A 24,093-nucleotide genomic window follows, 5' to 3' on the forward strand; every position below is an offset into this window, starting at 1 on the left:
GTCAAGACAATCTATGTGCTTTTTAAAAAAACATGCATGCCCATTATTTGTTTTAGGGCTGAGTTGTCTTGCCCCATCGGCCCAAATGTGGTGGACTACAACTCCCATCATCCCTGGTGCCTGGCAGCATATGGGGGACCCAAAGTTAAAGAACCCTTGTCTATATCAGTGCTTGCATTAATTGGGGGGGGGCAGGTGGCACTGGGAGCCCCAGCAGCCTTAGCTTTTGTGTGTATGTGTCCCACAAGCTCCTCAATTTGGATTTGTAGGTCCTGCCATTTGCCTAAAATTAGGGGTTGTCAAGTGATGGGAGTTATGGAATCTGCTGTTGCTGCTTAGAGATGCATCGTTTAGAGATTTTTCTGACCGAGCAGTCAATCTATATTATTTAGAATAATGTATAAAATAAGGGTCCAGCAAACCAACAACACCACAAACTGGCTTAGAAGTATAAAGCCAAATTTACTAGAATAATAACTAGACTATAGGCAGACTTGTAACCATTCAAGCAACAAACATACTAAGTTGCCATGTGCAAAACAAAGCCTGGAGATACTGTAAGTCTATCTCTATTCTAGTTATTATTCTAGTAAATTTGGCTTTATACTTAAAAACGCTAGAACATTAGCAGTGGCAAAGTTTTTATCAGTGGTTGCAAGAACCAATGATCCCTATCTTTTGAACAAAATGCTTGTTTAACCTGGAGATAGGCTGTATGAATTGTGTATTGCTTTGTGACAATTTGTTGGGTCTCTGGACCGTAATAAAGATTGATTTGATTATAAGCCAGTTTGTGGTGTTGTTGGTTTGTTGCATTATTATTACTGTCACCACATTTGATACTTCGTGTATATACTAAAATAAGGGTCCCCCACACTTTTGTGCCATAATTTCAGCAGCTGTCTTAAGTTCTCTGTTACCTTGTTGCTAAACATCCAGGGACCGATCACCAGCAGGGAGTGTGGCTCAAGTGAGCTTGGCCAGAGCTGGTAGCGAAGGGGTGGCCACCACACAATCCTTTATGCCACATGTGTCCATGCACACATGCCATGCTCCAATAGGAGGGATTTAGTAGATGGGTGAGCAGGGGAGGTTGCTGGGCTAATAAAGAAGCTCCAAGGGCCCTCCACCTGCTCTGTGCCATTCTCACCTCCCACATGTTGCATCTGTATAGGTCCGAGTCTGGGGATCTCTACACTTGTTCCCTTTAGTACATTGGGCTTCCAAATTCCAACCACCTGGTAGGGCAGTCCAGTCTTCCTCTCCCCACTTTATTGTCATTTTCCTCTCCTGCAGTCTCAACCAGAAAAAAATAAAATCTAATTGCACAATTTTGATAACTACAATTCCTCAGAGTAGAATTCCACAACCAGTACTTCTAGGACTATTTCAAATGACATAATCGATACCAGATTAGAACTGCAGGTCAATGAGATATTTATTGTTATTTTCCTCTCCTGACTTTACAACTGATATTCAATATTCCATGGTGATTGAGCTGCTTCTGCTTCTTTTTTGTTGGAGTTGTATTTATTTTAAGCATTTCCCCCCTGTACTTTTGCAACTCTTGGGGCTCCTACAAGTAGGCAGATACTCATGACTCAGTGAGGCCTGTTTTAGCTTTATTTCTGTCAATGCTCATCATCCGAGTTCACTATTAGGTGTGAGATATTTCCAGTCTCTGAATCAATAAGATCAATCAGCAGTCTCAACCAGAAAAAATAAAATCTTAATTGCACAATTTTGATAACCACAATTCCCCAAAGCAGAATTCCACAACCAGCACTTCTTAGACTATCTAGAATGGTATAATCTAACAGATTAGAACTGTAGGTCAATGAGATAAAAAAAATAAAAAATCTTCTGAATTTTGATTGGCCATGACTGGTTCCCAAGCACTAAACGTTTTATTGCATCTGTCCAGTGCAATTTAGGTGATAGCACGTCTGCCTGGAGAGGAGGGTCCCATGGTCAGCATCTGCTTGAGGTCACAATTTTCTTGTTTAAAGGCTGTTGCAAAAACGTGGCTGATCTAAGGGAGGGGAATCTATGCCTCTCTGAATGCAAATCCAGAAGGAAGTTATCTGCAAGCTCCGTTAAGAACATAAGAGGCCTGCTAGATAAGTCCAAAGGCCCATCTAGTCCAACATCCTGTTCTTACAGGGGCCAACCAGCTCCCCCACTGGGAAGCCCACAAGCACTCAGGGTCGTGGGTTTGAGCACCATGTTGGGAAAAAGATTGCAGGGGGTTGGACTAGATGACCCCCCCCCAGGGTCCCTTCCAACTCTGCAATTCTATAAGCAGGACCTGAGTGCACTCTTCCCACTTGCAATTCCCAACAACTGGCCTTCAGAGTCATACTGCCTCCAAGAGCAGAGGTGGAGCATAACACAGATTGTGTATTCGTAAACAGAATTCACACCAGTTGAATGAGATGTCTGAACATAATGTGACAATCCTTCAGGTGCCTTTTGCTTTCTCTCCAGAGATTTTGCCTGGGTGAGATGGAGAAATGAATTGTGATTGGTCTCTGCATTTTTACAACACAGTATTTGTGTTGTTGGTGTTACTCACTGATTTATTTTCTTCAGGCACAAGAAGTTTCGAAGAAGCTCTGTTTTATCTACTTACCTATATTACAGCCATAGCTCAGATCTCGTGGTTCCTATTTAGACGAAGCATCATCAGAAAAACCAAAAGGCTCTGCCATAGCTCTGAAAGTTTATTAACATGTTGCTGTTTATAAGAGCATATGGCATCCATGGGGAAAGCTGCCCAAAAGCTCCCATGGGGATTTTGACACCATATCCATCCTAGCACAGTCACAGAGCATCTGCTATGCATGCAGAAAGTCTCAGGTCCAGCCTCTGGCATCTCCAGACCCCTGCCTGGAACTCTGTGGAGAGCTGCTGCCAGTCAGTGTGGACAATACTGAGCTAGATGGACTAATGGTCTGGGTTCAGGGTGAGGCAGCTTCCTACATTTCTGTATGTATTGGATCTGGCTCCTACATTGGAGCCTCCCCCGACATGCTTACCTGTCAGCGAAAACAGCAGCAGGCTGCAATCGTGCTTTGACCAGCACCAGGTGGCACCCCTTGTGGGTCTGAGAGGCGCCATTTCAATTCCACAGGACGCCCCAAAGCAGTACTACATTGCAGGCTCCGAGATCTGAACACTGGAGACTCTGCAGTGATCATTATTAGGGACCCAGGGCAGGCAATATCAGAGGTGGGCCCTGCTAAGACCTCAGGGCCCTGGCAATGGCCCAAGGGCGCCACCTGCTGGTGCCAAGCCTGATGGGTATATATTGCCACATGGAGCACCTGCCACATCGTGGCATCTGCCTAGCCCCTGTTTAGTTGCTCGACTTGGAATTGAGCATGTCAAGTACATCGCGTCAGGCTCTTGTGTCAGGAGTGCAGTCCCTGAAGGTGCCAGAGGAGGATAAATGTCCTAATAGTCGAAACAAAATTAAAAAAATTCCTTCCAGTAGCACCTTAGAGACCAACTAAGTTTCAGATACCAAGAAGCATGCCCACGAAAGCTCATACCAATAACAAGCTTAGTTGGTCTGGAACGATTTTTTTCTCTTTTGTTTCGACTACGGCAGACCAACACAGCTACCTACCTGTAACTGTCCTAATAGTGCTGGGGGGGGGGGAACACCCACCCACCCACCCCTGGGACTGCCTGCTGAAATGGAAACCTTATGAAAATCTTCCCACCCGACACACAGGCTGCCCCTTCCAGGGGATAGAACGTCCAAAAAGTAAGGGGAAAGGGGGTGTTGAAAGGCACAGAGGTGGGACCACCACCCATTTTCCCAATAGATCAGGGATGAGCATTGAGCAACCTTTTTCTGTTTGAGGGCCGCCTTCCCTTGGGGCAATCCGTCAGGGGCCGCTGTGAGTGGGGCCAAAACTGGTAGTGGAGAAAGGAAAAGGTTAAAATGGGGCCACCCTATTTTCTTTCTTTCTGCCACCTCCCTCCCTTCTCTTCCCACCAGTGGAAGGACGGTCCTCTCTTGCCAGGAGTCTTCATTGATCGCTTGCAAAGGCCCAAGGGCCATATAAAATCAGGCTGAGGGCCACCCTGCAAGAGATGCATTTAGTCAAATCATGGGGTCCAGGAGAGCATGCCGACACCAACTATACAGAAAGCATTTTTTGTGGAGGGTGGAGCAGGGGAAACCAAGTAAAAAGTACCAGTATTTAGCAATCGGCAAAATGGGTGTCTTGGATGTCCCGAAGATCAAGTCCTGCTACCTCCCCAGGGCTAAGGCAAGTGATGTTGTTGTAAGTATATACAGGAGCATCTCCTTCTGTGATGGACTGCGTGTACCGCAAGACAACACTGGGGTGCTGCAGGGCAAAGTTTCTAAGTCCTTTCAGCGAGCAGTTGCATTGCCACTTGTTCCCTTCCAGCCACAGTTGGACGAGCGAAGGGCTCAGCCAATCCACTGAGAAGGTTCTGAGTGAATTGTTCCCGATGTTCAGATATCCCAGCCTGGGGAAGGAGCGGAAGATGTCACTCTCCAGGGCCTGTAAACAGTTGCTGGAGAGGTCAAGCCAGGAGAGGCGCAGAAGTGGAGTGAAGGCTTCAGGAGAGATGTCTAGCAGTTGGTTGGAGGACAGGAGGAGGTATTCTAAGTTCCGGAGGCCTGCAAACTGGTTTGGGGAGAGGCTGCTCAGCTGGTTGTGCCTGAGGTCCAGATCAAGGAGCTCGTGCAAATCGCTCAGGCTGTGGTCCTCCATTTCTGAGATGGCATTGTGTCTCAGGAAGAGCCTCCGGAGGCTGGAAAGGTCGGAGAACATCTGTGGCCTTATCCTGCTGAGGCAGCTGTTTTCCAAGTGGAGGCTGTTCAGCTGGCTGAGTCCCCTGAAGGTAAAATCTGGGAGGGTCTTAAGGCAGTTCCCAGAGAGGTTCATCACTGCCATGTTGGAAAGACCAAGGAAAGCCCCAGCCCTGATCTCTTGGATATGGTTGTTGTTGAGTGTGAGAACCTCCAGTTGACTCAGCTTGTCGAAGGCCCTTTCCGGCAGGCTTCTGAGCTTGTTGTTCCCCAGCTGCAGCTCCTCCAAGTACTGGAGGTCTTTGAAGGTCCTTGGCCTCAGACTGGCGATGGAATTGTTGGAGAGGCGCAACACATGCAGGCTTGAAAGGCCCGCAAACGTGTCTTCAAAAAGCATGGTGAGGCGGTTGTGGGACAAGTCCAACCATCGCAGAGACTTCATACCCATGAAAGCCCGTGGGGCGATGGCGTTGATTTGGTTCTGGCTGAGGTAAAGCTTCTGCAGCTTCTGCAGCTTTGTGAAGATGTTGCCCTTGATGCCCTTCAGGGAATTCCCACTCAGGTCCAGCTCTTTCAACTCACTGAGGCTGTAGAAGAGCTGGTGTTGGAGATAGTGGAGCTTGTTCCCAGCCAGGATCAGTTCTCGCAAGTTGGGTAGATCGTGAAACACTTTGTCCGGCAGGACCACCAGGGAGTTCCATCCAAGGTTCAAGTACCAGAGATTGGAGAGCCCGGCAAACACACCTTCCTCAATCTTGCTAAACTGGTTGTTGTTGAGATGTAGGGAAACCAGGTTCTGCAGATGGAGGAAGATGTTGGGCGCCAGCGACTTCAGCCGGTTGTGTTGGAGGAGCAAGGAGTAGAGTTCCTCCAAGCCATGGAAGGCGTGCTGTTCGATGCTTGACAGGTGGCTGCCCTGAAGGTTGAGAAATTCCAGGCTGGAGAGGTTCCTGAAAGCAAGAGCTGGCAAAGAAGTGAAATTGTTTCCCTCCAGCCACAACATCCTCACGGCCCTGGGCACGTCTTCGGGAAGGCTGGTGAGGTTTCGCAAGCTGCAGTAGACACTCAGCTCATCATTGCGTTCATCGTAACTGCAACCACACAGGCTGGGACACTTCTGCTTTTCGGGGCTGGCCTGTTCGTTGGTGGCCCCCGCTTCGAGGGGCTGAGACCTCGCTGCCAAGAGCCAAATGAGAGTCAACGCCAACACTGATCCTGTGGGACAGATAGTGACAGAAGCTCTCAAACCAGGGAAAAAACAAGCTGTGCTGGTGTAATACCCCAAAAAATCCTAGGACAGCCCTGGGTGTGGCTTCTTTCCCTCCAGCAACATCCTTTGATTCTCATTTCAGCCATCAGGTGATTTGATTTCCCCAGGTGTAGATCTTCACTCACCCCTTCTTCTCTGGTGGGGAGTGGCATGTTGTGTGGTTTGCCTCAGGTGCCAAAATGCCTTGGGCCAACCTGGTGCCTCTGAATGCCAGCTGCTGGGAATCTAAAGTGGGGAGACTGCTGCCACCCTCAGGTCTGCTTGGAGGCTTCCCTTAGGAATCTGGTTGGCAACCATGAGAACAGGATACTGGACTAGATGGGCCTTGGGTCAGATCCAGAAGAGATTTTCTTACATTCTTGTGGGCATATCACAATATCTGAATACAGGTAATTCAGAGCCAGAGGCCTATGTGGTTCACCTCAGAGAGCTCCTTCGATCCTTAGGTCATCAGCTGCAATTTCTCTCTGTATTAGGATGACCAGTCGTAAGAAAAGAAGAGCCCTTCCGGATCAGAACTAAGGCCCACCTAGACCAGCATCCATCTTGTCTAGGGGTCAACGAAACCCCTATCGGAAGCCCAAAAGCAGAACCTGAGCACAAAATCTCTCTCCTTCCTGCTCTCGCTTGCTCTCTTTCTGATTTCCAGCAACTAGCACTCAGAGACATACTTCCTCCAATAGTAGCCAGTGACAGCCATCTCCTCCATAAATTTGTCTAGACTTCTTTTAAAGCCATCCAATTTGCTGGCCATCCCTGCATCCTGTAGGAGCAAATTTCACAGTCTGTGTGCTGTGCAAAGAAGGACTTTGTCTGTCTGAACCTCCCAACCGTTCAACTCCGCTGAACGTTCCCGAATTCTAGCATTACGAGAGAGGCAGAAAAACTTTTCTCTCTCCATTTTCTCCACATACCTTTCTCATACACCTTTGTACACCTTTCTCATACCGTTCCTTACTTTGTCTGCCAAACTAAAAAGTCCCAGATTGTTACAGACGCCCCTTAAGCCCCTTGATCGTTTTGATTCTCTTGCTCATCACAACAGCCCACCTGCTCTTCCAAGTTGGAGAGGAGGAGGCAGGGAGGCTGACTTGCACTCATTCCAGAGACCTGCCTTGCACAGCTCCGAAGAAACACACAGAAAGGAATTGTTGGAAAACACAACATTCTCCCCTTACCTTTGTTCATCCTCATGCTTGCTGGTGAACGTCTGGGGAGGCAAAGGTCCGCCCAGCCACCTCAGGCAAGTTCTGCTCTTTGCATTTCCCCGCCTGCTGCTAATGTAGCAATACAGCAGCAACCGCCTTGACGCTTGTCCAGCAGTCTACGGACAGGCTGCTTTTAACCAGTCCATCACCGGTTTAGGAATACCATTAGGTTTGCATTGGTGACACAGCCTGGATTTTAGCTCTTGCTGCGACACTAAAACAGGAAAGGGCTATTGCCCTCACGCTCTGATTGTAGGATTCCCAGAAGCATGTGACTGGCCACTAGATGGGCCTTTGGCTCTCCTTGATGGCCAGCTCTTGCACAGAGGAATTACCCTGATGACCCAGTCTATAGGGAGGATAGAAGGAGGTGTCACACTATGGGACCATCTAACACTATGTTATCTAATCTGACTGGCTGTAGCTTTCCAAGACAGAGGCCTTCCTTCCTGCCCCAAATTCTGCCACCTCCTAGTTTTTCCTTGGAGATGCTTGGGTTTGAACATGGGACCTTCTGCAAACAAAGCACTGGGCTATGGCCCTTTCATGAAGGGAGCCTGTCTGTTTTGCTTATGGTTGGAGCTAGATCTGTGAAGAAGCTAGAGTTTCCCAAACTGGAGGCTAACCATTGCTTCTTTGGCCGAGAATTCAAGGTGTCAGCTGAGACCTCCAGCACGAAGCTGCAAACTTACGGCAAAGGTGGGGGAACCTTTTCACCCCAAGAGCCACGCTCCTTTTTGAGCAGCCTTCCAGGCTGAAACTTGTTTCTCTACAACATCCTGGAGCCATGCTACACCAGGAGCAGGAGTATTGCAGAAAGCTGGAATAGTGGGCAGCTCCCAGATTCAGCCATTTGACTCAAGTCCCTTTGCCCATCCCAGGGCAGGTGTCACTGCCACCTGGGACCTAGAAGCTACCCAAGAATGCTGTCTGCTGATAGGGAGACCTGTGCTCTGCAAAGAGTGTTGGGAACTGTAGCTTAGCTTCCCATTCGGAAGCTGCAAGTCCCAGGGTGAAGAGAGGAGGACTACAGAAACACCCTAGTGTAGAATCTTGCACCTATTCAAAATGGCATGGGGGGGAGGGGACTTCCTCTTTATTACAAGCCATAACCCCACTTGTCCTTGATGGAAGTCCAACAGCAGGGATCATTCAATGGGCAATTTAAGGGTTATTTCTGTTAATGTTAAATCATGCCAACCAAGGATGTATGTGGAGGTTTTGCTTGGCAACCAGGCAGAGAGCGGCTTGATCTTCACTGTGGTAGCATGAGTTCTGATTAGCTGCATAGTTCTGAGGAAGTTTTTCCTCTGTATGTTTCTGTTGCATGCCTTCCAGCTATGTGCAAAGCTGAGCTAAGAAACACTCTCTGTTCGTTTCTCATCAAATTATACACTGTTTTCATTCAGTTTGCTCAGTAAAGAGTTGTCAAGATTTGTTTTTTCCCCCTCTGGACTCCATCTACACTATTGAAGAGCCTTTGCTAACGGTCCTTTTCAGTGTGCTGTAGTGGTCAGTGTGGCTCCCAGAAGGTTTCCCCTGAGTGAATGTGGCCCTTGGGCTGAAAAATGTTTCCCCTCCCCTGGTTGAAGCATTTGCAGGGCTGGGGCAAAACTATTTGTTGATAATGAGCAGTGCCTGGCAAAGAAGAGCAAGGCCCAGTCCAGGATATAGAATCACAGTGTTCTCTATTTGCTTGGATAAAGCTCTTTAAACATTGTCCGATTGGAGAAAAATGCTTGAACACATTTGGGAAAGAATGGAGCCTGAAGAGAAAAGGCAGGTGGGTATGCGGGGAACACCCTTGTCCTGAGCGCTGGGCTTTTCAACCCTTCACACACACACATACACACACACAAACACACAGCCTATATTTCTTCTCTATATAATTTAGATTCTCTCCAATGCACACACACACACATGGACACACAGACACAGAACGCTCTATTTTAGCATTCTGTTCTTGGAAATTATAGATCAAAAAGGAGAAATGGGAAAGGCACACAATCGGACAGGCGCTAAGTAAATATTGACACAAGTCGTAATCAGCCAAAGCTCTAAAAAAAGACCTGACTCAGCAGAGACCTTCGAGCCAAGAAAAAACAGAAGCTGGAATTTCGTTAGGAATGACAAAAAAGAAAACCATGGGTGCTCATACTAAGAACACCCACATACATGTATGTTGGAAAGTGTTTTTCAAATGGGACAAATGCCTGGATCCTTTGTAGCAGAGGCCAGGCATCCTATTCACTGCAAGGGCTGCATGGCTATGGTGGTCAGAGCCAGAACAAAAAGTGGGCAGAAAATGGATCCGATTCTACTTTTCGTACAGTAGGCTACAATCCAGTCACAGACCTTTTTAAGCTGCTTTGACAGCCTTTCTAGCTAAAATACAGGGTAGAAACGCTATACATAATATTATCAGCCCCATCTCTTTCAAGCAGCCTTTTAAACTCCCATCATCCCTGACCATTTGTCCTGCCAGCTAGGGATGCTGGGAGTTGTAGTCCAACAGCTTGCGACCTGAGTTTGAAAAGCACTGCTGTAGATGTAGCAACTAAGAAGCTGAATTGACCTGCTGAGGATCAGGAGACCCACTGCACCTGAGGTTGTTGGATGGGAGCACCCAGGAGAACCTCGCAGACCACCAGAACCTGGACTCTCGCAGGCACCTTCCCCTGAGCCTGAGGAATGAGGTACATCACAGGTCCAACAGCACAGTGAGCACACCAGGCAAGAGGCTGCAGAACAGAGGAGGAGTACCTGGCCACAGGGTTCAGCCCTTTAAGGCTCCAAAGTTCTCTACAAGCAGGTGAGGGTGAAGAGGCCCCAGTCTTGCTCACCTGGAGCTATCCGAGGTCCTGCAACATCTGACCATTGTTACCTCTTTCTCTCACCCAGTGTCAGACCAGAGCATGATATTGGCCTCATTTGGACTATAGATTTAAAGCAGTATCATACCACTGTAAACAGTCATGGCTCCCCCCAAAGCATCCTGGGAATGCACTCCATAATTGTAGCAGTGGAAGCCTTTGTGGAAAAGGCCCATTCTCTCATTTCTACTCCCTCAAATGTGACACACAAGTTCATCTGCATCCCAAAAGAACACCTGAATTAAGGCAGGAATGAGAGTGTTAAGAAAGAACAGTTTTGCTACCTTTCCCAGATGAAAGAACACAGGAATTGACTGAATCTGTTGCAAGGCGGAGCAGGGTTCTGTTTGTTGTTTTACTGGGTAGCCAAAATTTCCTGACAGCACATTTTAATGATGCGCATTTCTGGGAAACAGACTTCCAGCAGTTTTCAACCCAACACAGCTTTTTGGCACTGAAAGCTTCAGCAGCCATCATTGGTCAAAGCTCTCTCTGTTTACTCTTGAGAAATTTCAACCATCCTGATCAGGCAACCCCCTCATAATCACTGCCTGGAAGAATGCTTTTAAATGTAATTGCTTTTAGAATGTTTAAAATCTGCAACCGCTTATAGATTCTTTTAAAATTGTTATTGTTTTTAGAATGTTTTTCTCTCTGTTTGTTTTTAATCATTGTACCTGTTTGTTGCCCTGAGGAGGAAATGCAATATATAAATTCAAAAAATTAAATGTATTTCTTTATTGCCATCTAAGCAGCTCAAGACCTCCATACACACTGCCCGAGCTTGTGTCCCAGAGAGGTAACTTCAGCAAAAACAAGGCAGGAGACAGCAGTTACAAGTTATAAGCTCAACTTGATTGGCGTAAGGTATGGGCGCTCATCTGCAGCAGCTCAGCTGGATGCCTTTGTCTGCCCCAGCTGCAACAAGACATGTCTCTCCTACATCGGTCTCTACGACCACAGCAGGCGCTGCAACCTGCCAACAGTTTGACTTCTCCATTGTCTCCTGAGACAGACGGATGCCAAGCAAAGGATTGCATAGATACCCCAACATTTCCTCCAAGGAGCTCAAGGCGGCGTGCTGGTTCTCTTCCTCCTTAATTTATCCTCACAAGAACCCTGCGAAGTAGGCTAGGCTGAGAGACAGTGACTGGCCCAAGATCACCCATTGAGCTTCATGGCAGACTGGGGATCTGAGCTCTGGTTTCCCAAGTCCTAGTCCAACACGCTAACCACTACACCACACTGGTTTTTGCCCTCAAAAGCAGCCTCAGAATAAGGATAAAATAAGTCTGGGAGGCTTTAAATGAAAAAAGCCATTGGGGTTTAGAGAAGGTAGGAGTGTATGTGTGAAGTAATGGACAAAGCAGCTGCAATGTGACAGCAAGACAGAGAGAGAGAGAGCTGTGAGCTAAAGGATGGAAGCATCCTTGGATGTAGTGCCCATTGGGATTGGTAGGGCAAAAGGTAGAGAGACCAATGGGTGGAGCCAGAGCCAATGACAGGCAGAGCCTCCCCTGATTACTTGTAAGTAAGAAGGCAGGGAAGTGGGGGCTGCCTAAATTTTGGTGGGGCAGCACCTCATTTGCCTTAATGGACTCCTGTTATTTTTATTATATTTATTTTATATCCCAACTTTCTCCCAGAACTGGGACTCCAGGAAACTCACAAAAATTAAAATGAGCATGAATAAAACACAGAAAGCTTTTTTTTAAAAAAGGATAATAGCTAAAGAGTAATTAAACCATAATAAAATTAAAGCAATAGGGGGAAAAACAGATATTAAAAACAGTGCAGCACTATTTGAAGCCCTTTCCAGTTCCCAAAAGCCTGCAGGTATACAATAGTCTTCACTTGTCGGTGGAAGGACAAAGAGGAAGAAGCCAGTCTAGCCTCTCTAGGAAGGGAATTCCAAAGTCTGGGAGAAACTACTGCGAAGACCTTTTCAGCTAGCCTCAGCTGGGTGTTGTGTGCCTCTCCCAGGGAAGATCTGATGTGAAGCAAGGGGTCTAACGCCTGCTTATGTCGCTTGCCTTCAGTTCTTCTCCACTTGTACATTTTCTAATACGTATTTGTTTTGTTTACAAAACACACAAGCCTCCAGTGATCTCTCCTCAAAAGCCAAGGCAAACCCAGGTACTTCCACCCCTAGAACTTCACACTGATTGGGGAAGTGAGGAATGCATAGCGTTTTAGACATTTTGGGGTATCGCCGTCCATAAGGCAACTTGCAGTTAGTTTCTTCTAAGAAATTGTTTGTATGAACAGAATGTGTTGCACTCCAATCAGATTAGATAATGATTGTCCAATGCAAAATTTACCTTGGCAAGAGGAGACGCCAACTTTTGGCGAGAACAGGCGTCCTTGTGACTACCTGAACTTTCTGGCCAGCGTTGGGCCGGGGATGCAAATGCCAACTCCACAAACAAACATAGGCACAAGGTAGAGGAAGGTGGCGCCTTGTCACCCTATCAGTGGAAGCGGGGCGCTGCATCCCGTTTCGCCACTTCAGGCGAGAGGGGTGAGATCTCACAAGCTCCTCAAAATGCCACGTGGTTTTGGCAACATCTCGTGAAATCAATGGTAGAGGCAGGCAGAGTGCCCTCAGGAACACCACCTCAGGGGCTTCCACATTTGAGGTTGTGGCCTCACCCTGCGCTGGCCCTGGGTGAGAGACAAGAAACATTTTGTTGCCGGATCTGCTACTGTGTCTGCACACATGGACCACATAGGGGTGGGGGAGGGGAGAGAAATTGAATTCAGTTCACATTTAAAGGCAAACCTTCCTAAGTGTCATGAACTGGCAGGACAATGGGGAGGAGGAAGATGAGGAAGAGGATCCCAGCTTGGACACACTGTGGCAAGCTGGGGGTGGGGAAGGAGAGGTTGGTGTAATAATAATAATAATTTTTATTTATATCCCGCCCTCCCCAGCCAAGGCCAGGCTCAGGGCGGCCAACAAGCAATAATAAAAACAAGTTGAATGAATACAACTTAAAAACAAGATTAAAATACAACATTGAAACATTGAAACATTAAAATGCAGCCTCATCACAGGAAGAGAAAGGAAAAAAGAAAAAAGAGGGGGAGGGAATCAAATTGGCTCCAAGCCAAAGGCCAGGCGGAACAACTCTGTCTTACAGGCCCTGCGAAAAGAAATCAGATCCTGCAGGGCCCTGGTCTCATGAGGCAGAGCGTTCCACCAGGCCGGAGCCAGTGTTGAAAAAGCCCTGGCTCTGGTTGAGGCTAATCTAACTTCCTTAGGGCCCGGGACCACTAGGGTGTTGCTATTTATGGACCTTGAGGCTCTCCGTGGGGCATACCGGGAAAGGCGGTCCCATAGGTACGAGGGTCCTAGGCTGTGAAGGGCTTTAAAGGTCAAAACCCACACCTTAAATCTGACCCTGTACTCCACTGGGAGCCAGCTGGAAAAACACATGGGAATATGCTCCCATGGCAGAGACCCCGTGAGGAGCCTCGCTGCAGTACTCATAGGGTGATGGAGGATGACGAGGGGCTGGGGATCAGTGCACAGGAACCAGAGCAGCAGGACCTATCACCAGAGCCGGAGGTGTTATGTACTGAAGTTCTCACCCTGGGCCAGCAGGGGGATACTGTAGATAGTTCAGGTCCACATATGCAAATAAGGGATCGAAAGTGACGTTCAGTGATTGGATAGTTACAGAAAATGGTTACTGTTATGTTCTAGTGGAGCTCTATATAAGCAGGCTGGCTGAACCCTTCAGTTCAGTTCTGTTCTGGCCTGTGAATAAACAAGAGCTCTTTGAAGGAAACCCTTGGTTGCTTGCCCAACTGAATCACTGGCCTACCAGGAATCTTGGAAGAGGAAATGAAAAGTTAAAACTGGATACAATTTTAAAGAAAAGTACATTTATGCACTTGTTCCTCAGTCCTGCCTGTTAACATGATCCTGGATCCTCTGTCCTCTGCAATGACAGCAGCTCCCTTGAATCTCTGTAGGGAGGGAGGGAGAGAAAATATCCACATCATCCAATGCTCCCCTCCACCATTTTTTTAAAAAATAGTTCATTCCTTCATTGAATTCATATCCTGTTCTGCCCTCTAGGCCCAGAATGGCTCAAAGCAGCCAGACCAGTCTTGACCTTGACCTGTGTTCATTTAAAACTCATTTTCCTCCCCACAACAAAGAATCCTGGGAACTGTAGTTTTTTCAAAGATGCTGAGAATTGCATCTAATTGGGATTAAACTACAATTCCCATTATTCTTTGGGGGGGTGCTTTAAATGTATGGTACACAGCCTTGGTTTGTACAACATGGTTGGCCAAACTATGCAAATGTTCAAATTGCCAGAGAGGAGTCTGCAGCCTCTTTGGTCACTCTGCTGCTATACTGTGCTGAGTGAAGAACTATGATTTTCAGGTGTAAGGATAAATGTGAGTATACCTTTAAGGGCACCTCCTATATCTAGTTTAGGAGGTTAAGCAGCAGGGCTGGAAGCTGAGGGAGAAAGTCACTGAAGGAGAGAAGACCTGTTCTACATAGTTCTAATAAACTATTTCATGTTCAATTCCTCTGGCAGAGAACATTTCCAGAACCAAAGATGTGGCAAGGTTGAAGGACATGAGCACAGTTGACAGGGATGAGGAACCTGTGGCCTTCTGGGTGATGTTGAGACTCCATCAGCCCTAGCTAGCATGGCCAGAAATCAGGGATGGTGGTAGCTGGAGTCCAGTGGCCTCTAGAGGACCACAGGTTCCCCAGCCCAGACCTATGATATGCTGTTTTACAAGGCAGCTCTTGGTTGAGAGTGCCCCCGGTGGAGCTCCTTAGGCTTACCTGGAACTGGTGGTGTGGCAGCCCTTGTACTCCAAGGATGTCTGGGAGCTGCCATTTTAATTCCCCACAATGCCCTGGAGCAGCCAACATTGGAGCATTTGCAGGGAATTAAAATGGAGGCTTGTAGATTCAGCAGCCTGACAAGGAAGGCCTGGCATAAGCGCTCGTACTGGTGGAAGGCTGGATTAACCAGCCTTCCACCAGTTTGAATTAGATACGTATGGGGGCACCAAAACCTTTTAAGTGCTTAGGGCCTTAAATGTCTTAATTCAGCCCTGACTGGTGGGCCCTGCCCAGCAACTGCCCATGGATGCCAGGAGCTAGCGCTGGGCCAGCTGATTTTACCTGAGCCCCTGCTCCCTCTTGGAGACGTTCCTTCCACTTCGGAATAGGGAGGGGGGAGGTCTGGTGGGCCAGGGTAAGGGGGAGGCCACAGTGGCAGCATGCTGAGAGAACCTGTGGAGAGAAGGACAGGCACCTACTGAAAACTGGGATCAGGAACACAAAGCATATGAATTAAAGGAGGAAAGAGCTGCCGCTCTGTGAGGGGGACAGGGGTCTCCCGGCAACTCTCAGCGCCCTGAACAAACTACCATTGCCAGCCCTGGTTAAACAGCAGCAGCAGCAGTAGCACAGCACTGGATTTGATAACAGAGTCGGCTGAGAGCCCATCTGCCTTTCAGCTGCACATTAAGAGGCCGGGAGTCTGAGCTTCCTTAGTAGGCCAACTTGCACACACTATCCAAAGGAGACCATTGGTGCACTTACGGGCTGCCCGGGGTGCAGAGGGGTAGGCATAGGTATAGATGGAAGCAGTGGGGTATTCTTGGAGGTTCGTCCCTTCTCTCAGTATGTCTGTTAGATTAACAAAAAGGCGGGAGAGAGAAAAGCACGTCTGATATAGATATAGATATATAGATTCACAAGCACACACGCAACACTTGTATGCATTTTGTATGCATCTTTGTTTCATTTGAAAAATTGATAAACTCCTTGCTAAACAATTCCCCAAGCAGTGTACAAGAAGTCCAATTCTATATAAATCATGACTAAAATACACAGAAACAAACACACAAAGAACCATGATTTAAAAAGCAAGGATAAAATCAATTTAAAAAAAAATCAAAGCAGATATAACAAATAATAGTTTCTCACATTTGCGTGGCTGGATTTTGGACTATTTTACAAAGCTGAGAGTCACATCTATTGCTCCACCCACTTTCCCCCTCTTGCCCCACCCACCACTGGAATGTAGCACCTGGAGTAACCAATGAAAGAAAGCTCGGGCTGCAAAAGGTTCCGCACCTCTGTTGCAATGGACCCAATTCCCAATTAAAGGCACATCCTGACATAAAACTGTCCTGCCTTTTGGCCAAATGCTCTCTCCAGTTGGTGGCCCCTGCCTTTTAAATGGGACAGAGAGGAAGGAGTGGGCCTTTGATATCCAACAAAGGAAGGGCCTTTCAATCTAGTTCCTCACCTGCATCAATCAGACCCTTTATCGTGTTTAGGCAATCAGACGCTCCGTACTGGAAGGTAAATTTGAAGACAAGGACCCCTTGGGTGGATGCTAGGGAGAAAAGGCTACAGTAAGACATTGGGCTCATGTTGTAAAGGTAAAAGGTAAATGACCCCTGGATGGTTAAGTCCAGTCAAAGGCGACTATGGGGTTGTGGTGCTTATCTCTCTTTCAGGCCGAGGGAGCCGGCGTCTGTCCACTGACAGCTTTTCTGGGTCATGTGGCCAGCATGACTAAACCACTTCTGGTGCAATGCAACACCGTGACGGAAAGCAGAGAAAACGCATATGCCGTTTACCTTCCTGCCGCAGCAGTACCTATTTATCTACTTGCACTGGCGTGCTTTTGAACTGCTAGGTTGGCAGGAGCTGGGACACAGCAAAGGGAGCTCACCCCATTGCAGAGATTCGAACTGCCAACCTTCTGATCGGCAAGACCAAGAGGCTCAGTGGTTTAGACCACAGTGCCACCTGTGTTGTAATCTGCGCCAACATACATTTTTTCTCCCAAAGTGGTAAAAAGCTATGATTCTACCTTTGCAAAGACAATAAGGCCTGCAATGAATGATGTTGAAGAATTCTGAGCTAAATAGATCAATGGTCTGATTCAGTATATGGCAGCTTTCTCCGTTCCTATAATAACCCATCAAAGGGAGTTCTCTCTCATTTTGAGAACTATCACACACAGCAGCCAATAGACTCAAGGTGGTGATACATACTCAGGGTTCCTTTGATATGCTGGGGCTTGGAGCCCGGCTCGTCCTCTAGGACACAATCTCCTAGGAGCTGTAGCGGGAAACGAATGATGGTGGATCCCTTATCTTTGTGCTGGAAGATCATCTAGGGAAGCAATCAAGAAGCCATTCAAAAAGCAGTGAGGAGTGTTACAAGGAACTAAAGGTGGCACAGCGCAAAAAATGCCCCTTCTCCATTTGTGTAAGGAGAATATGGGCAGGGATATATTGTGTGCACACTTATCTTGATGCTTACAGGTGCTTTGGGATGTGTGCATTAGTGTGAGGGTGTTTATGTGATAGGCCTCCATGGCCAAAGAACAATAAACTATTCATTCAGTCATCCATAATTAAAATGTTCTGTGCTTCAATGACACCCAAAACCAGCAGCCTGAGGTGGGTGCCTCACGCTGTGGTCTGGGACTCCCAAGCTCAAGGCGATGTCAGAGGTTCACCTACCAACGGCAAGGGAGGTGCTATGAGCTCTCTTGTTATATTATGGCCAGCCTGCCTCAAGCCCTCTTACTTTGTACTGGGTGAGGTACAACATTCCCTTTTTGGTGCCTTTCAGCTCTTCTGGAAAATCCGACCGCCCTTCTAGCAATAACGACACCTCACTGTAGTGAGCAAGGACCCTAAAACAAAAGCAGTTGGTTGGTGAATGTATCAGATTCCCAAATAAAACACGGTTCACAAGATTCGCAGCTGTGATAACAGCTGCGAATTGGGTTCCTCTCCTTTAGGGTTGCTGCTAGATCACTCCCATCAGCCTCAGCCAGCATGGCCCACGTTCATGGATGATGGGCGTGGCAGTCCGTTCCCTTCCATAAGGAGCATCTTTTGACAGAATGTATCATCTTTCCCATTATATCCAAACCCCATATGTCAGAGCTGCTTCCAGATCCTAGCTCACAGAGGATCACGCTAGCCAGCGATCATTAAACAAAAGTCTTTATTGAGTTACAGTTTCCATTCTCAAGCTGCTGCGTGCAACTCTACGTCTCATGGTTAGATCGGCGAAGCTCCATCTGAGTCTCCGCCCCCTGTACACCAGTTTAAGATTCTAGCCTTACTCCACCTCTTCCGTCTCTCCTTTCTCCTCTGGGTCCTGCTACCCCCCGGGGTCCCTTCCTTCCTGGATTCTTCTGACGCTGACGTTGACCCCCCTGACTCCTCCCCGTCTTTTCGGCGGGCTTTGGGACCTGGCTCCCTATCCGGGCTGCCAACTGCACCGCCCTCCTGTACATTTGAACTTGGCGCGCGCGCCCAGCCTTCAACCTTCCTCTCGACCGTTTCCTCGCTCCCCGATGGAGGCGTGGCCAATCCTGACTCATGTCCTCCCACTGGCAGTGCGCCGCCTGATCCCGATGCCTGGGACTCCTCCCCCCTACTGCACTCTGGTGTGGACGCTGGTCCTGATTTCCAACTGCTTCTCTCTGAGTCCCCTCTGGCCCCTTCTTCCTGGGGTGTCCCCCTCGGCACCCCCCTTGCTCTGACCATGGGAGCCCCTTTCTGTGAATCTTCCGATTCGCTGGAAAGACTCAGAGACCTCGGACCGCTGTCATCGCTAACATTACCTTCGGACTCCTCCCCCTCACTCTCTATTTCCTCCCTTTCCTGTGCCTCTGCTCCTGAACCCCTGACACCATATTTTAATTACCTTCAACTTTTGAAGTTTGAGCAAGACACATCTTTTAGCTGCCACCAATCAATATTGAATGACACCTTGATTTTCCATCTCCCCTTCCTGCCTCACTCCATCCCCAAGGTTATCTATTTACCTTTCCTCAGAACTGTTGGCTGACCTGGAGAACTGATACCTAGTCACCTCCATCGCGAAAAGCAACTCCTCTGTCTCAAGGACACCCACGCTCCCTTTAGCTCAGGAGCACTGGAGACAAAGAGAAATGCCTGGACCATGTAAGCATCTCTGTGATGTCAACAGGTGAGGTAACAGCATAGGCTTTGACTTGAAATTGGGATTAGTGGAAACCCCTTATTTATTTTTAGAGAGCTGCTCCCATGAGGCCAGGTTTATTCCCATTTTCTTCTGTCTCCCTAAATTCCACCAGAATCTGATGAATTTAAACAAGCAACCCATGAGAGCCTTGGACTGAAAGTTAAATCCTGCCAGGAGTTGAATATCTGGGGAGTAGTTTTCTAGACTCCTTTTTCCCAGTCATGTGATGCTAGTTGCATCTATTCCCATTCTCTCCATTTCATAATAATATAAGTCTGCTGCCAGTGGCCCATGTAGTTAGCATCCTGTTCTCACAGAGGCCAACCAGATGAGCCCACAAGCAAGACCTGAGCACAAGAGCTCTCTCTCCCTGTTTGAGCCCCAGCAACTGGCATTCAGAGGCATCATGCATCTGACCGTGAAAGTTGAACATTTCTATCCCAGCTAGTAGTCATTGATAGCCTCATCCTCCATGAATTTGATCCTCTCTTAAAGATATCCAAGTTGGCCATTACTGCCTCCTGTGGGAGCAAATTCTATTGTTTAACTATGCAGTAAGAAGTATTTTGTCTCTTCCAACATTCAGCTTCAAATGTTTCGAGGGAGGGGAAAAAGTTTATCCACTTAGTCTACACCATGTATCCTTTTATACACCTTTATCATGTCTCCTTTTACTCGCGTTTCCTCTAAACTGAAAAGCCTCACGGTCATCTGGTCATCTTTCCTCATAGGGCAGTTTCTCAATCCTCTTGCTCCTCTTTGATTGCTCTTTCGTAGGACTTGGATCCCACCACCTTCCAACTCATGGCTTGTGCAGCCAACATGTCTGCCTTGTTGGTGGGACTCGACATCTGCCTGAGCCTGCGTAGGATTGGGGCACCATGTTTTAAGGGATGGGTCTTGCCAAGCAAGTTCCACAGATGACAACCACATATATTAACTTGTTTATTTTGACACACAAATTGCAAAATTGCCGAGATAAACATCTTCTCCTTAGCTACAATATTGCCACTATGTACAAAATTTATGCTTGAAGGTACTACACATATAAAAATACAGTATGCAATACGTATATACAGTACAATGTGCAAAACATGGCAAAAAAAAATCAACATATGGAATTGATTTTAGGGGTGCAAACAGCAAATACAAAGGCATCTTGGTTTCTTTTACAAAGGCAACACACCACAGGATGCTCTGCTTGCCATAATATGTTTATTTTTCCCTTTAATCTAGTAATTAAAATGAAGAGGCATGTACAAATTGGTATCCGTTTTCTCTTTTTTCCCATAAAGTGAGATGCTAAGACGTAATTGTTTCTATGAAAAGAAGAGAGACACCTATCATGCCAAGCACGATTTCTACTGCAAGCAATACAATGAGATAAAGAAAGAGACGTGCCACTCCTTACGTGGGGATTTGCACTTATTAGCTCAGTTTCACAACCAACTAAAGGAATCTGTATTGCTAGACACCAAAACAAAAGCAACTTCAAAAATATATACATCTTCGATTTAAAACAAAAAATGTCCATGGAAAAAACTTGAGGTGGGGGCATGATGGAGAACTTGCAATCCCCCCCCCCAATAATTAAAGGGTGTGCTCCTTGGCAGTAGAAGTAGCAATACTTTGGTTCTTCCCATTGTCACTTGTTTAAGGCTCTGGGTCTTTTTAAATTGCATCATGTGCAAAACTTAAAATGTAAAAATGCTGGTTTCCTAGTTTCATTAGAAAAACATACATGTCACCATTACAGGTCACTGCACTTTCATTGTTGAATCCCTCCTTGTAATTATCATGGTATTTGCCAGATGTTTAGCCAAAATTTACACATTAGTTCATACACATTCTGCACTGTGCTGCAGGCAACACCAGAGCAGAATGCCTTTCGAACATCAAGATGCAGTTAAATAAGATATCTGCTGAGATTTGTCGCAACTTTATCCCATTGAATACACTGCAAAATGTGTTGCAGCATTGAGTAAGCTTGTTAAGCCTCTCTGAGCTGAAAAAATGGATTTCCCCTCAACTGGAATATACAGGCTGAAATCATAGTTTACACCATCTTTGTAATTTCTTAGTTCAGTGTACTTGTTTGAAAGGAACATGGGGTAGGTTGGGATGGAACTGGCAATGATGATTTCTCATCAATATGACAGTGCAGTTCCATTTTGATTTTCAAAATGTGACATTTAATACTGCCATGCATTAGCCTCCCCTCATTATAGTGTTTGCTCATCCAGAAAGATGTGGAATAGTAGTTAACTTGGGATTACACTGACAGCCTATGTACAGTTAAATCAAGAACAGTAGGGATGGAAGAAGGCATCGTTTTCTATTCCATCCATTCCATTCCACTCCACTGCTGTTCGTCTTCTGCCCAGAACAACACCTGCTGGAGCAAAATTACATAACTTACTTAATTTACATAATTAGGTAAACTATGCAAGTTATTGCCACAACAGGCAGCAACCTGATATGTGCGCGATTGCGTTGAACCCAGAAGTGACCCCAAGTCACAAAAAAAGGAGCAGAACCGGGTGTGTGCAGGCTTTGTCAACGGTGTTTCAAATATACGCCATTTCACTTAAACACACTGTGCCTGGGGAACGTAACCCCCGCGTAAATTGGGAGTTGCCTGTATGTCATTTTACCCTGATTATTTCAATGTAAAGGAAATGCAAATGGGGACTGGGGTATAATCAAGTATATGTCCCTTCCGGACTGAAACAGCAACAAGGAATACCAATCCTATGCACTGGAAGGATTTCCGTTCCAGACACGGGATGAGTAAGAGAACAGTGGCAATTTCTGATTCCATTTCTGTTTTTGTCAGAATTCTCTGGCATTCTTTGATGTCAGTGGGGCTTGGGCTGATCCACATGTGTTCTTTTTCCACCTTTCAGCTTCACAGCACTGACTCGTGAGAATGTATTACGCACAACAGGAGAAAATGGAATTTCTGCCACAGCAGCTTGCACAGCAATTGAGGCTCCAAAATATACATTCCAGATGGCAAAAGCTGCCAAAGCAGGGAGATCCTCAAGTTTCCATAAGTGGGCCACTCTCAAAAGTAAAGAAACCAGGACAAAGAAACATGTGAACGCAATGTATCTGCAACTGAAGCAAATAGGACATCTTTAGCACTTCTATAAACATTGCGAATCTGCGCTGAAATAGACTACGCTAGCAGTGACAGTCACAGGACCAAGTCATCTGTTAAAGATAAAGATATTTTAAAGATATTGTGTTACAAAAAATTGTCAAGTGCACAAAAGATACCCAAGCAACTTTATATATATACAATATATATATATAACCCCTTTTCACAAATACCAGGTTCACATACAAGTGGTAAATATTGTACAATAGGCGGCACATCTCAGAACATATGATCAAAAGCAAACCATTATTTAGAAATGTTTTATAATAAAGCTCTATTCTGAAATGCACAGAAAATATCACGCATTCCTACTCTAAAAAATAAATACTTTTATTACAAACATTTCATGATCCCTTAATGATTTTGTAGAAGAAAGTTCTGCACTGGTTATCATACACCTGAAAGGATCTGGTGTTGTTTTTTTTTTGGGGGGGGGTTCCTCATTGCACATGCTCCAGTGGCTTGGATAGCACACTAAGCGTGAAATATTTGTGCAGTGCAACATCGCACAATATTGTCAATTTTCAGCAATATTTACATGCAGTCTGTCAATTGACCAAGAGTAGCCCAGTCAGACTTGTAGCAATATGATGAGAAAAAGATCTGAGGCACCATAGAAACAAACTGGCTTAACTGTGGCACGTTCTAAACCAAGGAAGGTAGTAGATGAATCTGATGATATAAGCTGTTGCTTACTAGCTGTAGCAAGGTGCTTCTCAAACTGTGAGTCAAAAGTAGGAAAAGGGGAGAAATTTTATTTGTTTCACATTTAAAGCCGGATATATGTAATTCACACTTTCTGAAGCAATACAGGAACCAAAACTAAGCCATCCTAAGAAATTTGCACTTCTCTGAATTTTGCAATACAGTTCTCCTGCCATGTGTACAAAAATGCATACATTAGGGTAAAGTCTGCATAAAAATGTGTTCATGAAAATAACATTCAAAAATGCATTATTAGGGAGCACTGAATTGAAAAAAAAAAGTTCATTAGGCAAAGTTGCATACAAACACGTTCATTTGGGGGGGGGGGGTCACATTAAAATGTTGGTGAATTTTTTTGCAGGGTGTGGGGAAAATTCGCAACCAATGTGGAAACGTGGAGAACTGAATTTACGATTGGAAAAATCAGAGAGAAAGTAGGGCACAAAAGGTGGGATTAGTTTATAAGTGGGTGCCCACAAAAGCTCTAAAAGTTTACAGGTAGGTCCCCACTTCAGAAAGTTTGTGAAGCACAGCTATAGCATATGAACCTGATGATATAAGCTGTTGCATCAATACCACAAGCAACCAGTAGCTCGCTAGGTCATTATGGCCTTTGCCCCTTTGTCCTAGTGCCAGGATCCAAAGACATGCACACAAATGGGAACTACACATGCAGACAGAGCTTCCTTTGCATCAGCTGTCATTGCTGAAAAGGCAAGCTGCCTGTTAAACTGAATGGTGGCTTGCCTATTTGACAGCAGGCTTTCCTGCCTGGTTCTTGCATGTACTCATCTTCTCTTTGAATTCTGGCCCTGCCAAAAACTTTGTATTTATACCTATTCGGCTCTGCAACATTTTGAATACGAGGTACAGACAACAGGCTCCATCTTTTTACTATCTCCTTTGGTCTATGACATTGTATACGGCACATCACAGGAAACATTACTTCCTTACAGCAGTGTGGAGCTTAAACGTCATAGGTGATCTCACTACACCCAGAATAGGTTCCATCAGAATTCTAAGCATCTTAACTCAAATGGACTTTTTG

The 24,093-nt window shown here is 46.2% G+C and overlaps 2 protein-coding genes across 3 annotated transcripts; both read right to left on the reverse strand.

Annotated features, from left to right (window-relative positions):
* Window positions 1-4,091: 4,091 nt before the first annotated feature.
* Window positions 4,092-12,958, reverse strand: IGFALS (insulin like growth factor binding protein acid labile subunit). 2 transcript variants are annotated; one of them, XM_080981834.1, is made up of 2 exons: window positions 12,468-12,958; window positions 4,092-6,010 (listed from the first exon to the last, which is right to left on the reverse strand). In XM_080981834.1, exon 2 carries the CDS (start codon window positions 5,796-5,798, stop codon window positions 4,215-4,217), a length of 1,584 nt encoding a protein of 527 aa, XP_080837960.1. In that variant the 5' UTR covers window positions 5,799-6,010; window positions 12,468-12,958; the 3' UTR covers window positions 4,092-4,214. The 2 variants fall into 2 exon arrangements, with proteins under 2 accessions (XP_080837960.1, XP_080837959.1); XM_080981833.1 differs by lacking the exon at window positions 12,468-12,958 and adding an exon at window positions 7,244-8,275.
* A 1,078-nt stretch (window positions 12,959-14,036) lies between these two features.
* Window positions 14,037-19,137, reverse strand: LOC308463451 (uncharacterized protein). The gene is made up of 7 exons (XM_080981858.1): window positions 18,999-19,137; window positions 17,744-17,852; window positions 17,203-17,323; window positions 16,446-16,535; window positions 15,734-15,820; window positions 15,311-15,421; window positions 14,037-14,121 (listed from the first exon to the last, which is right to left on the reverse strand). Exons 1-7 carry the CDS (start codon window positions 19,049-19,051, stop codon window positions 14,054-14,056), a joined length of 639 nt encoding a protein of 212 aa, XP_080837984.1. The 5' UTR covers window positions 19,052-19,137; the 3' UTR covers window positions 14,037-14,053.
* Window positions 19,138-24,093: the final 4,956 nt, after the last annotated feature.

Source organism: Podarcis pityusensis (genome assembly GCF_964106645.2).
Source record: "Podarcis pityusensis genome assembly, chromosome: 14".
In the NCBI taxonomy this organism is placed as follows: domain Eukaryota; kingdom Metazoa; phylum Chordata; class Lepidosauria; order Squamata; family Lacertidae; genus Podarcis; species Podarcis pityusensis.